Raw genomic sequence first — 15,769 nt, 5'->3', positions numbered from 1 at the left:
GCAGAGGTCGGTAGTGAAAATATAACACACAAGTTGGACGCTTGACCCGGAAGAGGGGAATAGCGAGCAGCGACGATTGAAAAAAAATTGTTCCGAGACCGAATGTCCACAGACTTTGTTTTGCCGTTTCAATATTTCCCCACCATTTACCCCTGCGTTTGTAACGCACGTTAGCAGCAGGGTTTAACCTCGCTTCGGAGCACACCGCAGTGATGTCGATCGTTCCTCCCAGTCGCTCGTCCGCCGGCTGGCCGCGCGGTAGCGCCGTGCAGTTTGGGAACAAATACATTAGCGGCCCTGCCAAACCGCTCACCCTGGAGAGGACCATCAATCTGTGAGTTTGCCTTGGAAAACCGTTTACAATGTAGCTGCTATGGATGTGATACATTGAGTGGCTTTCGGGGACCTTAACCGTGACTAAAACGGAATAGCCTAACAAAGCAAATGTCGTTAGTTCACGTGGCTTCTTGTTTTTAGTTGATAGAACAGTGAATTTGTCATCAAAGCGCTATAGCTTGCCTAAATTTAAGTTAAACTGGATGTTTTTTGGTCTTGGAGACAGGTAACGTTTGAGTTGAAACGGTATTGCACAAAACAACGTTTTAAAAAAATATATGTTTTTACTTTTAACAGGCAGTTTGATTATGGAACAAGTAATAGAGTTTTCTTCTGTTTTAATTACACGCATGAGTGTTTTTGAAGTTCATAGTTAAGATTTTTTTGGGTTAGAATCACAACTTTAATGGAGTAGAGCAAACTTTATGATGTGATTTTTAAAATAACCTACAGTCATGCATTTTGTTTTTTTTTGTTTTAATGTTGTAATATATTTCTCTTCAGGTATCCTCTAACTAACTACACATTTGGTACCAAGGAGCCTCTGTATGAAAAGGACAGCTCGGTGGCTGCCCGATTCCAGCGGATGCGGGAAGAGTTTGATAAAATGGGAATGCGAAGGACAGTGGAGGGTGTTCTAATTGTACACGAACATCGGCTACCTCACGTTTTACTCCTGCAGCTAGGAACAACCTTCTTTAAACTGTGAGTAGCTAGAGTTTATTCGCTGATGTAAACTAGAACTGTGAAGAGAGTGACATTGTGCTTCTGTGCAGGCCTGGAGGAGAGCTGAATCCAGGGGAGGATGAAGTGGAAGGTCTGAAACGCCTGATGACTGAGGTAACGCAGCTCACAGCAGGAGCTTTCTTTTGCTTTGGTGACGGTAGATTTATAAGTACATCATCATTTGCTTGGGTGTTAGATCCTTGGAAGGCAGGATGGTGTTAAACAGGACTGGGTGATTGACGACTGCATCGGCAACTGGTGGCGCCCCAACTTTGAGCCCCCACAGGTTGGTACATAGACATAGAAAATTATTGTTTATTTGAAAATTAAAGCAAATGTGCTAATTAAATGTCAGCACGAGGGTGATTTTGTTGCCATGTCAGCCAAGCTGTCCTATGTTGTCTGACCTGGCATAAGTTTGAAATATTTTGTTTAAAAAAAGAAGTAAAGAAACCCAAACCAGGACACGTTAAATTTTGACCAAAGTAAAAGTTGATTGCAAATGCAAGTTGTATAGATTGTGTACATTGATTAATTCTAAGTTGTTTGTCTTGTAGTATCCTTACATTCCAGCACACATCACCAAGCCCAAGGAGCATAAGAAATTATTTCTGGTTCAGCTGCAGGAGAAAGGTATACAAATTGCATTTTACCACTAAACTTTGATAGATAAGAATATATATTATGAAATGTAGAACAATGAGACAAATGGAAATATACAACCTTGTTTTTGATATGTTTTATCCATCTATCTATCTATCTATCTATCCATCTATCCATCACAGCACTTTTTGCAGTTCCTAAGAATTACAAACTGGTGGCAGCTCCTTTATTTGAGCTGTATGACAACGCACCTGGATATGGACCAATCATTTCCAGTCTTCCGCAGCTCTTGAGCAGGTAGGCATTCTCAATAGCAGTGGACAACACCTGTGTTATTGTAAATATATTTCTGCATTCTCTCAAAAGTCTTGATAATAGATAAATCTTGATAATGTACTATTTCTTTTCACAGGTTTAACTTCATTTACAACTAACCTTGAGCAAACAGAAGCGTGTCTGGTTGTCTCTGTGAGTTCAGCCCTGTGTTGGTGAAGAGGAAAGATGATGCACTGCGAATGTCTCTTCAGCACCTCTTTCTGAATTTTTTTTTTCATGTCATGTATTTTGACATTTCACAGGGGCGTTAGTTCTGTGATGAAAAAATGTATCCTGTCACATGTCTTTTTTTTTTCTTTTTTTTTTTTTTTTTAAACTTTAATGGATTTTTGTTTTTGTAGTGGAAAGCTGTACTTCATTGTGATAAAAACCTGATTTTATGTCCTTAAAAAATTTGGCCATTGTTTCATAAAGCAAACTTCAGCATTGCGTTTTCTGTTTTATCCTGTAACAACTGTTTTCATTTTAATAAAGCAATCCTTTATGGTTTTTTTTTATATAAAATTCAAAGACCAAGTCTGTCTGACTGATAGCCATGTCTTTCTTAATTATATAATGCATTATGGAAAGGGTTTTTAATACTATAGATAAATCTCAATACTAAGACACATAATATTAACACAGTAAACAGTTTTGATTTTTCTGAAAGGAAAGGGCTCTTTTTTGTTGCATATATTAAGAAACATTTTTTCAAATTAACTCAGCAGAATTAACTGCCACACTAAAATATTTCACCTTTTATGTAAGTTAGTTACTCAAGACTCATTTTCGAGAATGTTATTTGGATGTTTACCTCATAAAGCTGGTCATTGTTGAGGTTAAACTAGTATCATACTGGAGGTCCACTCACATACAGTTTTGAGCACTCTGATGCTGACTGTCAGATAAAAATGTGGTTAAAATGAAAGCATACTTAAAAAAAATGACAAGGTATACATTGGTAAACACTTTTTTTCCGCGTTGTGGCTTTTACTTGCGGGATTATGATACAAAACCGTGCAAAATTTAATATGACCCAATAAAAGGGAATTTTTCAGCCTGTCAGTCTTCTCTCGGGGAAAAGTGGCTTTGCGGCATTGAAACGTCATCGGTCTGCGACAGCAGACCTTTTCCACGCCGTCAACTCAACGAGTTGTTTTTGTGTCAGTATCAGTTTAAACTCCCCGTTGTCCCGATTTGGGAAGTTTCTACCATGGCATCCAAACGACGACAGGGCGTGAGAGACTCAACAGAAAAGAAGAAAAAGAAGAGTTGTGACGAAACGGCCGAGCTGTGCTCGCTGCTCCAGGACGAGCAGCTGAAGAAGGATCTGAGTGAGGCGTGGAGTCACAAAAGTCACTACAGCCACGGTCCGTAGAGAGAACACCACGAATTCACCAGTCACTGGTTCTACACGGAGGAAGTGGTTTCTACCTCGACATCTTCTACAGCTCGTTGTTCTCTGTGTGCAGGAGATCTGGAGCTGGACTGTCACCCTTTTCCTCATTGTGTCATCAGGAACTTCCTCAGCAGTGAGACGTTCATAGAAAACCTGCAGAGCGAACTGCTGAGGCTCAACTTCCACGAGAAGTCCAATGACCTGTACAAATTCAAGCAGGTGAGCTGGCACAGGAGTGTGTTCACTGATGATTTGACAATTCTTTTAATGTTTACCATCTTCAACTTACCATACAGTCAGACGACTTAAAGAAGAGAAAGGAGCCCCACATTGCAGGACTGAGGTAAAGGTGTGTTCTTGTATTTGTCCATGTACAGACTAAGTTGATGTGGTTGTATAGTTTTTTTTTTGTTTGTTTTTTATGTTGTTTAAATTGAATAGTAATAAAGACTTGCAGTACATTATGAAGACGGGTAACTGTGGATAATTTGTTGTGTTCTCACATCTGACCTCCACGTGAAGGGGAAGAAATAGAGTATATATATATATATATATATATATATATATATATATATATATATATATATATATATACATACATATATATATACATATATATATACATACATATATATATACATATATATATACATATATATATACATATATATATATACATATATATATATATATATATATACATATATATATATACATATATACATATATATATACATATATATATATATATATATATATACATATATATATATACATATATACATATATATATACATATATATATACATATATATATATATATATATATATATACATATATATATATATATATGTGTGTATATATATATATATATTAATAGGTGGGAGTTCATTTATTTAGATGATAACCTTGTTTTAAGACACAGTTGGCTACTTCTGTCAATGAATATTCTATAAGACTAAAATGTTTTTTTAATTATTTGGTCGAGTCAGTCTTTACAGTTGTAGACTCATCTGGAAAACAAATTGGGACTCCACCGCTTATTGTAAAAACCCTTCTGGACAGAAAGAAATCTCACTTATCTTTTATCTTAGGTAGTCATATTTATTTAAAAATGTTATATTGTCCAAAGTCTGGAGCCTTGGATTTTTATTTTATTTCAAGCAGAAACAAATCATGCACATTTCAGAAACACTCGATGCTTGATCAGATTAGTAGAAATCTGTATGTAATTTCTTTATCTGCTTTAAAGTAAGCTGATTTATTTTGCGCTTCAAAAGAATGATGACATTTCTAGTGTAGTCAGCTCCACTAGATGGCGCTACAGATTACATCTGACTTTTTTTTTTGGTCAATCATTCTAAAGGTAGCTTTATGTTGTTGCATTCTAGGACTGTAACAGTAAACTCAGAGCAAGGTAGTCTATGTTAAAGTAGGTAGCCTCGCTACCTTTTTTCATTCATACTTTGAATAATAATGTCGAAAGTAAGTATTTAGAATTTTGTGTTTTAAAAAAGTGTTTAAAAAACAAATCGGCACCAAACTAGGTTAAATGAAATACTTGAAACTACACATTAAATCTACTGTAAACTTAATTGAAATTGTGAGACCTTATTAACAAAAAATGCACGTACCTTATTACTAACTGATAAGACTAATATTGTTCAAAATTATTTGATCACTACCTGTTTTTATAGATGGCAAATTTGTAGTTGGAAAAATAACAACAGTATTTTGTCATATTTTGTACTGCAGTCAAACAGCTCTGAGGGCTGAATACCATTAGTAGTCGCAACAATAACAGCCTCCTCTGGTGATGATCTATTATTTATGTCACAACAAAATGTCAGGGCAAGTCTCAGCAGTCACACGCTTTGTAATGAGGCTCTCACAAGGTCAAAGGTTTAACCTTAATGCTATTGTAAACAAAACAGAGGATGATTTCACAGCAATCAGTGTGTCTGTTTCAGAGCAGCGTTGTTTGAGTGTTTCCGCTCCTGGCTAGGAGAAGTGTTGGGGATTGAACTGGAGGCCACTGTGGATATTTCATGTGCCAAATATGAATATACTGGTAAGCTTTAGCACACTCTCTGATTATCACTCTCTTTATAGCTTTCTTTTTTTTTTCATGTGTTTGTGATATTCTGTCATCCCGTTTAGATATCCTTTTGTGTCATGATGATGAATTGGAGGGCAGGCGTGTTGCGTTCATTCTCTATCTTGTGCCACCGTGGCAGTGCAGTGATGGAGGAACCCTCGATCTTTACTCTACAGACAGTGAGTTTCCCATTGGGGTGCATCTGCATATCTGTTCATGAGACAAAAACATTCCATGTGGTCTTTTTTTTTTTAAAGGTAATTTTCAGCCGCAGAGTATCGTCAAGTCCCTTGTTCCATCTTTGAATACTCTTGTCCTTTTTGAGGTCTCCCCGGTCTCATTTCACCAAGTAAGAGGAACTGCTTCTTCTTTTCACCGCAGCTGCACCTTTGGTTGCAGAACACTGAGAACGTGTTGTGTTTGTCAAGGTCTCAGAGGTTTTGACTGAGGACAAGTGTCGTCTGTCGCTGAGCGGTTGGTTTCACGGCCCATCTATAGAACGTCCTCCACATTACATGGAGGCCTCCATCCCAAGAAACCCACACATACCAAGAGATGTAAGCCACATCATCAACAACAACAAATACAATATTTGAGTATTATATTAAGAAAACAGTTACTTCTCCTGGCTTAAAACCCATTTATTGATTGTGGGATGAATCTTGTCATCTACACTTATTTGTCTGGTGACACCTGGTGTTTCTGTTTGCATGTTTGTCTATGTACTTCTCAGGAAACAGTGCTGCTGGAGTGGGTAAATCCCATCTACCTAGACATATCATATCAGGAGCAGATTCAAGAGGAGTTTGAGGACAGTTCTGAGATTCAACTTAAAGATTTTCTCAAGGTCAGTTTCTCTCTCTTCGTATCCAACATGTTCTGGCATAATTCTGTCTACTGGCATTGTATTGTTTTTGCTTACAGGAGGAGAAGTTCAAGGAGGTGAATGAAGCTTTGCAACTCGCTCAGATTGAGTGGAAAAAGCGGTGTCCTCCCAACAAGAGGTAATTTCCCTTACCGGTAATTTGTATTCACTGTGCATACTCACTGCATACCTACATCTCAGTGTATCTGTGTGCATTCAGATGCTATGAAGTGGCTCACCTGGACACCCTACCACAGTGTGTAAAGGACTGCTGGGAGCTGCTTCATTCAGAGGCTTTCTTCTTGCTTCTGTCCAACTTCACTGGCCTTCGTTTGCACTTTCTCTGTCCTGCTGATGATGATGACGATGATGATGATGATGATGATGATGATGAAGAAAAAGAGAAAGAGGCAAAAGCAGAGGAAAACACAGAGGCTGAAGCTGCCATGGGGGGAGAAACAACTACACGTAGAGACAAATCTCCACCAACAAACAGCAGCGGAGGAAAAGGTGTGTGTTGTTGTGCCTTGTGTAGAGATGTATGGCTATTATTATTTTAACCTTTATTTATACTTTAGAGCTGAGCACACCTGTATGTAGCGGTGAAGTGCGACGATGGTCCCATGGTGGCTACACTCTCTTGCACGATGGAGAAGCAGCACAGGCAGAGTATGCTCTGGACCTTGTGTTTCCTTTTGGCTGTGCAGGTTTGTGTCCAATCACAATATCCTACTCTCACATTTGCACAAACAATGTTCAAGCTAATCTGTGACTGTAATTATCTTTTCAATTGTCTTTTAATAGACTGGCAGTCAGAATTTGGCGGCTACACGTGTTATGTTGCTAATGAAGAAGATGAGGAGGTAAATGTAATTACTGTCTGACGTATTCAGTATATCGATGTATGCATTTGTGATATTTCTTTGTTGTTAACTTCTTTGTTTTTCTTTCTTTGTAGCTTTTGACTGTATATCCAGAAGATAATTCCCTGGCCCTCATTTACAGAGACAAAGAAACCCTAAAATTTGTCAAACATGTCAACCATAAGAGCTTCTCTGTGGGTTGTGACTCAAGAACCTTGTATGACTTTTCCTTTGTGTACTATGAATAAATCTATTATGTATTTCTTTTATTTGAAACTGTTTTTTAAAATATGTTATGCAAGACACAAACACTTGGTCCTCCAGTGATAAGAATATCAGGTTTGAGTTAAAATCAATCTATCTATGTCTATTATGTATATCTATTGTTATTTTATTATTTTATATTCATACTTAAGAACAGAACACACACACACGCACACATATATGTACACTTCCAGTCAAAAATTTGGACACACCTTCTCATGACAATTGACATTGCGGAAACAATGAAAGTGTAAAATAACTCAAACACGTTTTATGTTTAAATCCCTTCATAAAAAGCATATTTAGAGTTATTTAACGTTTTTTTCTTTGATGCAAAATTACATATATCTTGCTGATATATTTGATGTCTTCAGTATCTATCTGCAGTGTAGAAAGTTGTAAAAAAAAAAAAAAAAATTAAATGAGAAGGTGCGTCCAAACTTTTGACGTATGTATGTAAACACACACAGATATAACAGTTTAAATGGACAAGGTGTGTGTGTGTGTGTGTGTGTGTGTGTGTGTGTGTGTGTGTGTGTGTGTGTGTGTGTGTTTAAGTATGCATATATATATGAAACCGATATATTTTACCACTATATTCTACCAAGAAATATATATTAAAGACATTTGAAACCAACAAATCAGTATATCATTGACGACTTATCAAATAGTCTTGTTTTGAAGAGACCGATTCTACGTGTGCTGTGAATTTCTTGTAGCTCTCTAGGCTTGTAGGTTGACTGCAGGGAGGTAGGTTGCTGGCATTTCCACCTCATTATTTTTGTAACTCTAATATGGTCATTCGACAAATCAGTGTTTCGCTTTTCAATACTTTTTCAACGTTGCTCTTCATTGAGTGGTTGTTACTGTTTAAGTCTATTTTAGTCTAACAATTCTATTTGTTTTTATGAAATAATTACTGTGGAATACTGTCTGGATATCCTGTGTACAGTGATATAAGTACAGCGCAAGAATGTATGGATTCCTTCTTGAAACTTCCTTCCTGTCACGATTTTTTTTTTCTTCTTCTCTCTGTCTCACTTGGACAGTGCTTTGATTTGCACCAATCAGAGCAGTTCATAATTTCAGCTCAGCCAATCACTGATCAAGAAGTTATTACGTGTCGAAGTGGGTGTGAGTTCGCAGGAGGAAGAGCCTTCGAACAATATCTAAAGTTTTGAGGTAAGTTTGAACAGATTATAACGTTTCATTACTTTACAACGAGTTCAACAGATGGGAAGTAAGAAGTATAATCTCGCTAGTTTTGCATCTTTGAGCCAAACAGACGACACTGAAAATTGTCCATCGGATCACTTGTGGCCGAAAGTTTGAGGGCAGAAGCTTATTAACACGATTGAACGTTTACTGTCATCGAAGCTATTTACATCGTGTTATTTCCCAAATACATGGTGTTTAAAGTGTTATTTCTTCTAATATGACTCGAATTATTCTTCACTGCTGCTGTAAGATCTAAAACATTACACGTGGGACAGGTAGCAAGCTAACTGGACACGTTCTGTGCGGTTCAAAACACTTGTAGCCCATACTTACTGACATTACTTAGGGGGATATGGAATACATCAGCTTGGCCTGTTGTTACTGCACTTGGAGTCATTAGATACAAAAGTTTATTGTACTTGTTTTGTTCGAATAATCTAAAATACGTACCATCTCAAAACAAATATGGTGATAATGGTAAAACTCGTCATTTAGGAAACGGGGCCATATTCTTGAATTCTATCTTAGCGTGGAATCATTATTATCAGAACTCAGTTTTTCCCCTTGAGGCCTGTAATAATTATTATTTTGTAATCACTCGGGTCTCCATCTGTAAAGACATATTGGTTTCATTGTATTAAATTGATGACAGAGAGGACAAACAAAAATAAATAACATACAGGTACTACCTGAAAAATTAGAATATCGAGTAAACGTTGTTTTATTTTGGCAATTTAACATAAAATATGAAACCACCAAATTGTATTGAGCCATTACACGCAAATTGACATATATCATGCAGTTCCTTGTTGTAACTTTGCTGATTAAGATTTTCAGCTTATTAAAACCACAAACCCACAAACTCATTTTCTGAGTTTTTGAATTTGAGTTTTTTTTTAAGCTCCAAGACCTGATCAGCAAAATCCGAAGAAATAAAAACTTGAAATATATTGATTTGCATATTATTCATTTATATAATATGTCAAGTTCACCTTTTAAGTTGAATTGTAAAAATACAACAACCTTTTCAGGATATTCTAATTTTCTGGGTAGTACCTGTAATACGCGAAATGAAAAAGATCAAAATGTGAATTATTCGCAAATGTATCTGTGTCAATAATCTTTAAAGTAAATATGCACCACATTACTTCTTTTGAAACAACAACATAAAAAAATTAAAAGTTAGCATGATGGGCAAAGCATACAATTAAGGATTATTTTAGGCTGTGCTTAATTATGTTGTTTCCTTTTTTTATTAACCTAACATGATATGAGCTGTCAAGGGAATACTAGAGGTTGCCTTTTGGCAGATAAGGACTAAACGATATATTTTAAGCTCCTGATGATCACTTAATCCTCATACAGCTGGTGAACAAATCTCACTCTGTCCTTCCAGAGTACGGTAGATAGGATGGCATATAATTACATGCAGACTAAGTTGAGGAGATTCCTGCAGACCCAGTAGCCAAGCATACTGTGTATTAGTGGAACATGAGGACATGCATATAATCCAGCTCAGAGGATGCTCTTTCGTCAGAGAGTGCACAGCATCCCGCGTATCGAGAAAACACCAAGGGTGAGATGGCGGTCTGCAGTGGTTCACTCAGAGTACAGGAGTTAGGGGCTGGACTGGGGGGATGGGTGGACTGAGATTAAACATGTTTTTATGTAACGATGGTTTCAAAAGGGCAGGGAAAATAGTGCTGTGGAGTGGGGCTTCAACGACTAGAGACCACTGGAAGAGAAGCAGGGTTGTATTCCTCCAGAGACATGTCTTGTGGCTGCAACCGCAGTGCTCTTAAGAGTGGTTCAGTGATTGATTTTTAATGCAAGTGTAAATCTCTTCAGTTAAAAGGAACAGTGTGCTGAACAGTCTATCAAGTTTAGAATCCGATAAACGGCACTAAAGTTATACAGTGAAGCCTGCATGTGTCATTTTGCTTGGTTTTATCCATCGAAGGATTTGCCTCGAGGTCTGCAAATAGAGTGATCTTGCAATATTGTTGGTATTAACCTAAGGACCTTTGAGCTTTTGGGTTGGAGTAGTATGAAACAACAAAACATTAAGATGATAGAACAGAGTGGTAGATGTTGGCAGTAGTCCTTTTAAAAGATTAATAAAAGATGTGCTTTGCCCAATAGAAAACTGTTATCACTATAGAAAACTGGGATCCTTCAAACCCCTTAGTATTTCAAAATCAATGCAACGTTTCAAATGAGGTAAATTCTAAAATGCCTAAGCTAAAATAAATCATGTAAATGATGAATATTATGAGATGCTCTATCCCTAATCCGTAGTTTAGTTTGAGTTTGATTCAGGTCTCATGATATCATCAGCTGAAGTGGTTCTGCCATTATGTAATAATGTCCCTTAAAATTAGTTTTAAAAGCAACAAAAAAGCAGTTGCTTATATCAAAGTCAATTCTACTGATTAATCCCACTGTGCAAAGGGGAGGTGGAGCAAGACTATGCAACAGTCCATGCTGCAAATTGAGACTAGAAAAATCACATCGCGCTAGCTGGGTTTCCATTACCCCTAGAATTGCGCAAAACCTAAATTTCGCAATAAAAAACTGGTCATGGAAACACCTAAACTCTGAAAAACCTCTCAAATATCACTAAAAGGTTTTTACATTCTCATGAGGTGGTTTTTCAGACGCATCAATGCAGAGGTATATCGCAAAAGTGTCATGGAAACACATTTACGCGTCAGCGGACGTGTAGCACGGGGTCATGTGACCAGTTCACGTCAAGAGGAAATGGCGCGTTATGTTTGGACAGAGGAGGAGAGGGAATATGTTTAAGTAATCAAAGAGAAAAATATAACCACCATTCTTGACAGCAAACAAACGTAAACAACCAAAAGCAAACCTAATTCTCGTCAATTCTGCGAAAAAGTGTAACGGAAACGCAAAGTGCAGTGCAAATTTCTGCATTCAACGTGAAGAATGCGGATAATCACATGTTGTGTAATGCTTACAAGTGTGGCAACAGATTTATTCATATTTGCATTCTTCACTTTGGTTGAGGGATCTTTTAGAGCTTCATATGAAACTCCAAACAGTAATCACAGTTAGTCGTTAGCAGCAGCAGCAGAAGCACAACATAAATACGTCCTGTTAAATGCACTCACCATGTATGACGTTGAGTCAGTGATGAACAATGAAACTGTGTTGTGTTCAGAGAATGGCAGACAAGACAGTGGATGGAGGACCGTGGACAGGATGTGCGGTCATGTTTCTGCAGTCACTCTGTCCTGCTGTGAACCTTCTCGCTCTGTACAAAGACCAGCAGGAGGGAAAGTTCATCGTTTTCAAAGTCATCAAGCTGACACTGATAGGCAAGTATCGTCTGGCGTTTTATATAGGCCGGCTATAACACACTGTGTGATTTCCAGGGCATCCCTTACAAAAGATAAGCAACGTGAGGCAAACAAGGCAAGACCCTTGATTTGTTGATGTCTTTTCTTTAAAACGTTCCAACATCAGTGTGAAAAAGGTTCTTGCAACCAATGACAGCTTGCAATAAAATTCCAACTGTGCCAAAAATGTAGGCTTACAGTGTAGCAATTACTGTGACCTACATTTACACATTTTCACTGATGACGCTTTAGTTTATATTTGGTTTGCTCTTTCATGCTGCAATTTGCACATCATGACGTTCATGTTATACAGTGTAGCTTGGTGTGAACTAATGGAATGAAATTGTGCCATGTGTTGCCAGTCATGGGAGACAGATAAATATTCAGATATTTATTCAGAGAGTTTTTAGCCGAGAACTCCCTCTGAAGGAAATTTTGTCATGTTCACATAATGACAAATAAACAATCTTGAATCTTGAAATAGCAAATTTTACTGCGCGTCACATCTCAAGTAACTGTTTTTCTTTGTCTGTTAGATTCTGCTGGTGGTCTTGCTGGTTATGAGATTCTAAAGGTCCACGATGCTGATCCCTTCTTGGGCGTGGAGGTGAAGTTTGTGGAGGTTGCAGCCTGCCAGCAGTTCCTGGAAAGCTACAGCTCAGGGGCAGTGCTTCAGTCTCTCTCCCAACACGCTTCTCGACTGCTCAGCCTTTCGCAGGAGCTCAGGGTGGAAACTCAGCTCAAGGCCAGCACGCACACCCTGGATCTGTGTCTGGACGACCCGCAACTCTGCCTCCAGCACATACACTTCTCACAGGTATATGAGATGTTTCCACTTGTTTGTGTCACAGATTTTGAAATGGCATTTCCACAGGCAGTCAGCACATGTTGTTACGGGTTTCTGCTCTGTCATTTTGTCAATTGCTGCTGAGATAAATACAGATACGCATAGTTTTACCCTTGAATGCAATACACTGTTCACTCAGAGAGTGAGAGCATGTTTTGTTAGAAAATATAGCGATTTTAGGCAAAATTACAACAGGGAGAATGTGACAGTTGTTGTGTTTGTGTCAGCCCGAGCGCCTCCGTGATGAGGAGATTGATCATCTGGAGCAGCAGCTGCAGAGTCAGGCCCGCCGTCCAGCCCCGCAGCTGACCACCAACACACAGGAAGAGTCTCCTCTCCCCAGCAACTGCTTCAAGTTCCAGAACCGTGTCTTTGGTAAGTTAGGACCAACATTAGTATTTCTACCTTCTTGTTGATGTCATCTAAGAGGCTTTACAGTCACGCACCACTACAATTACTCGTCAGTGTTGCTGTTGCCTTGTTCAGTTCAAGGTTGTTCTGGGATGCGTTGGACTTGTCAGAAAGCAAATAGTTTGATCCAAGTAGCTGACAAATTTCCATCTTTGATGCGCCATTATTTTGTATTATTATTATTGTGTTAATTGTATGAATAGAATGTCCTTTTTCAGGTTGACTTTATAAAGTGATGGTCATTCTGTGTGATGAGTCGATGCACAAAGACATGTTCGGTTTGCATTAATTCACAGGCATCCATTTCAATATGAACTGATAAATTAACCTAAATTGAGGAGCCATGTATTCTGAAAGTTAATTATATTCTGTAATTCAATTACTTTCAGATTTAAATTAAGTTCATCTTCATTTACACTCAACTCCCACACTCACAGTTAGGCATGGGGGACCTTTATTCCCCTGAGTGCCCCCTCACAGGCACAGACAGCTCAGACTGTCCTGGTTTCTAATTCTAGCTGAACTATTAATCCATTTCTACTGTGGTCCACCAGTAGCAAAACAAACAGTCAGTGAATTAGCATCAACTTTTAGGAGTCAGCCGTGAATACATTTATTTTTAAGTGTAAGGTTACTAACGGATTTGGATTTCGCTCCTTATCTGCTGTTGCTAACAGGAACTGAATGACAATATAATATATAATGGTTGTTGTAAAGCTTAAATTAATTACTATCCTTACATGATTGTTTTGATGCTTTAAGAGACTTTAGTATGACCAAAAACATGTTGTGGATGTCATGTAAGGTAAAAGTGAATAGGTGGTAAGTTATTTGAGGCAATGGCTGTTTGCACACACGTATGTTTATGAACCAAAAGGTTATGCAACCACAATTAAATAAGCTTTACATAAATGTCTTTATTTCCTCCACGCTTTATCTCTTGGCCTGTCAGAGGACCGAATGCTGACCGCGGCAGATGTTCAGAGCTTTTCCAACGGAGTGGGTCGCCAGTGGAAAACCGTAGGGAGGGCCCTGGGGAGGAACTGCCGAGCTCTGAAGGGCCCGGCCATTGACAACTTGGCTTACGAATACGAGAGAGAAGGGCTGTACGAGCAAGCCTATCAGCTGCTCAGCCGCTTCATGCAGGCGGAGGGTAGGGCGGCCAAGCTGAGCTGCCTGGTCAAAGCACTGGAAGACTGCAAACTTACTGGCCTGGCTGAAAACCTCCTGGACATACAGCCACAAGAGTAACTCCTGTTTTTTTTGTTTTTTTTTTCCCTCCTTGTGTGTACGAGTCACGAAACGTGTGGAAGGGACAGGCCGTCTGTTCTTGAGAAGCTGTCGACTGTGTGTGTGTGTGTGTGTGTGTGTGTGTGTGTGTGTGTGTGTGTGTGTGTGTGTGTGTGTGTGTGTGTGTGTGTGTGTGTGTGTGTGTGTGTGTGTGTGTGTGTGTGTGTGTGTGTGATGCAAACAGAGCTGATTTTATATCTTGATTTTGGGTTATTAGTGTTTTCAATACTGTTGTAGTTAAGATGAATTTCCTGTCATCCCTGTTTAAAAAAAAAAACACCAGTTTGAGTAGAATGCACTGTATAAACTGTTTTCATCATTTTAATTATTTTCTTTATAAGTCATTGTGACATTTGAGCCTGTTCAATCTTGTCTGTAGTCGTTTTGTTTTCACAAAATGGGTCCATACAAATTAAATACTTGTGTGGGTTTTTTTTTTGTTTTAAAGTAAGTGTTTGTGTTTGATCCATTAGTGTAATTAAAACTGAAAACATAATTTTCACAAAATTCCCCCAGGTGTAATTTAGTGTTAATCCCCACCACCCTCCAACCCCCCCACCTCACCATCGCTGTCACACACGTGCACATGCTGACTTCATTAAACTGTGCTGATTCCCAATGTTATCATTGGATGTGTGTACTTTCCCCATGTGTCTCTATATGTGAAATGGTTTGTGGTAAATGGCAATGCCAGATTTATTACCAAAATATAAATTGACTGAAGTCTCTTCACGTTCAGTTTCTCTTCCGTTTTTATCCACGGTCCTTTGCTAATACACCCCCACCCTCTTTTTTATACTCTACCACCCAGCCAGATGTGATGTGTGGATTAAAAGCTTTTATCACATACACAAAAACACTTATTACTGATATAGTTTAAAAACCACAACCCCCAACTAAAACATGTACAACGTTACAATAAACACACTGCGTTAACTTTTCTGTTTACCAGCATCACACAAAAATCATTGGGAAAAAAACCTGCTTTGACTTTACCTCAGGCCAGAGTCATAATGACTTATGTTAAACTTCACACAACATGTAGACCTGTTGTTTGATGTGTTTTGCTACAATGACACGCTTAAAATCTATTTTATTAATGTATCTATGTATGAATGTGTCTCTCTGTGTGTGTATATAATCCTCGGTGGTCGCCAATTACCTACTCAGG

General features: G+C 38.3%; 3 protein-coding genes across 3 annotated transcripts in view; all 3 read left to right on the top strand.

The window, feature by feature from the left end:
• ogfod1 (2-oxoglutarate and iron-dependent oxygenase domain containing 1) overlaps positions 1-7,655 on the top strand; it is a 98,395-nt gene extending 90,740 nt beyond the window's left edge. Inside the window, exons 2-14 of the mRNA XM_076049849.1 lie at positions 3,150-3,350; positions 3,453-3,598; positions 3,676-3,722; positions 5,351-5,451; positions 5,541-5,657; positions 5,736-5,827; positions 5,907-6,035; positions 6,212-6,325; positions 6,403-6,482; positions 6,564-6,853; positions 6,922-7,050; positions 7,148-7,206; positions 7,302-7,655. Coding sequence (XP_075905964.1) covers positions 3,194-3,350; positions 3,453-3,598; positions 3,676-3,722; positions 5,351-5,451; positions 5,541-5,657; positions 5,736-5,827; positions 5,907-6,035; positions 6,212-6,325; positions 6,403-6,482; positions 6,564-6,853; positions 6,922-7,050; positions 7,148-7,206; positions 7,302-7,454 — 1,614 coding nt within the window. The 5' untranslated portion in view covers positions 3,150-3,193 and the 3' untranslated portion in view covers positions 7,455-7,655. The remainder of the gene's footprint in view (positions 1-3,149; positions 3,351-3,452; positions 3,599-3,675; positions 3,723-5,350; positions 5,452-5,540; positions 5,658-5,735; positions 5,828-5,906; positions 6,036-6,211; positions 6,326-6,402; positions 6,483-6,563; positions 6,854-6,921; positions 7,051-7,147; positions 7,207-7,301) is intronic.
• nudt21 (nudix hydrolase 21) lies at positions 53-2,518 on the top strand. Its single transcript, XM_076049860.1, has 7 exons — positions 53-334; positions 841-1,041; positions 1,113-1,176; positions 1,259-1,348; positions 1,620-1,695; positions 1,848-1,962; positions 2,078-2,518. Exons 1-7 carry the CDS (start codon positions 213-215, stop codon positions 2,097-2,099), a joined length of 690 nt encoding a protein of 229 aa, XP_075905975.1. The 5' UTR covers positions 53-212; the 3' UTR covers positions 2,100-2,518.
• Positions 7,656-8,505: 850 nt separating the features above from the next.
• Positions 8,506-15,222, top strand: tradd (tnfrsf1a-associated via death domain). Its single transcript, XM_076049612.1, has 5 exons — positions 8,506-8,652; positions 11,873-12,029; positions 12,587-12,867; positions 13,125-13,272; positions 14,261-15,222. The coding sequence occupies exons 2-5, from the start codon at positions 11,876-11,878 to the stop codon at positions 14,557-14,559; spliced, it is 882 nt and encodes a 293-aa protein (XP_075905727.1). The 5' UTR covers positions 8,506-8,652; positions 11,873-11,875; the 3' UTR covers positions 14,560-15,222.
• Positions 15,223-15,769: the final 547 nt, after the last annotated feature.

Source organism: Nelusetta ayraudi, unplaced genomic scaffold (assembly GCF_046127955.1).
Source record: "Nelusetta ayraudi isolate G7.1 ecotype Tasmania unplaced genomic scaffold, CSIRO-AGI_Nayr_v1 ptg000005l, whole genome shotgun sequence".
Classification (NCBI taxonomy): Eukaryota; Metazoa; Chordata; class Actinopteri; order Tetraodontiformes; family Monacanthidae; genus Nelusetta; species Nelusetta ayraudi.
Note: the sequence above shows the minus strand (reverse complement) of the source record. Positions and strands in the feature narration are given on the sequence as shown.

What these genes read in the sequence shown, in the direction of transcription:
- tradd (XM_076049612.1), top strand. Translation starts at nt 11,876, where the DNA reads ATGGCAGACAAGACAGTGGATGGAGGACCGTGGACAGGATGTGCGGTC. An exon ending in CATCAAGCTGACACTGATAG is followed by an intron (nt 12,030 to 12,586) that starts GCAAGTATCGTC and finishes TTTGTCTGTTAG; the next exon opens with ATTCTGCTGGTGGTCTTGCT. An exon ending in GTTCCAGAACCGTGTCTTTG is followed by an intron (nt 13,273 to 14,260) that starts GTAAGTTAGGAC and finishes TTGGCCTGTCAG; the next exon opens with AGGACCGAATGCTGACCGCG.
- nudt21 (XM_076049860.1), top strand. Translation starts at nt 213, where the DNA reads ATGTCGATCGTTCCTCCCAGTCGCTCGTCCGCCGGCTGGCCGCGCGGT. An exon ending in CTGGAGAGGACCATCAATCT is followed by an intron (nt 335 to 840) that starts GTGAGTTTGCCT and finishes ATTTCTCTTCAG; the next exon opens with GTATCCTCTAACTAACTACA. An exon ending in CCAACTTTGAGCCCCCACAG is followed by an intron (nt 1,349 to 1,619) that starts GTTGGTACATAG and finishes TTTGTCTTGTAG; the next exon opens with TATCCTTACATTCCAGCACA.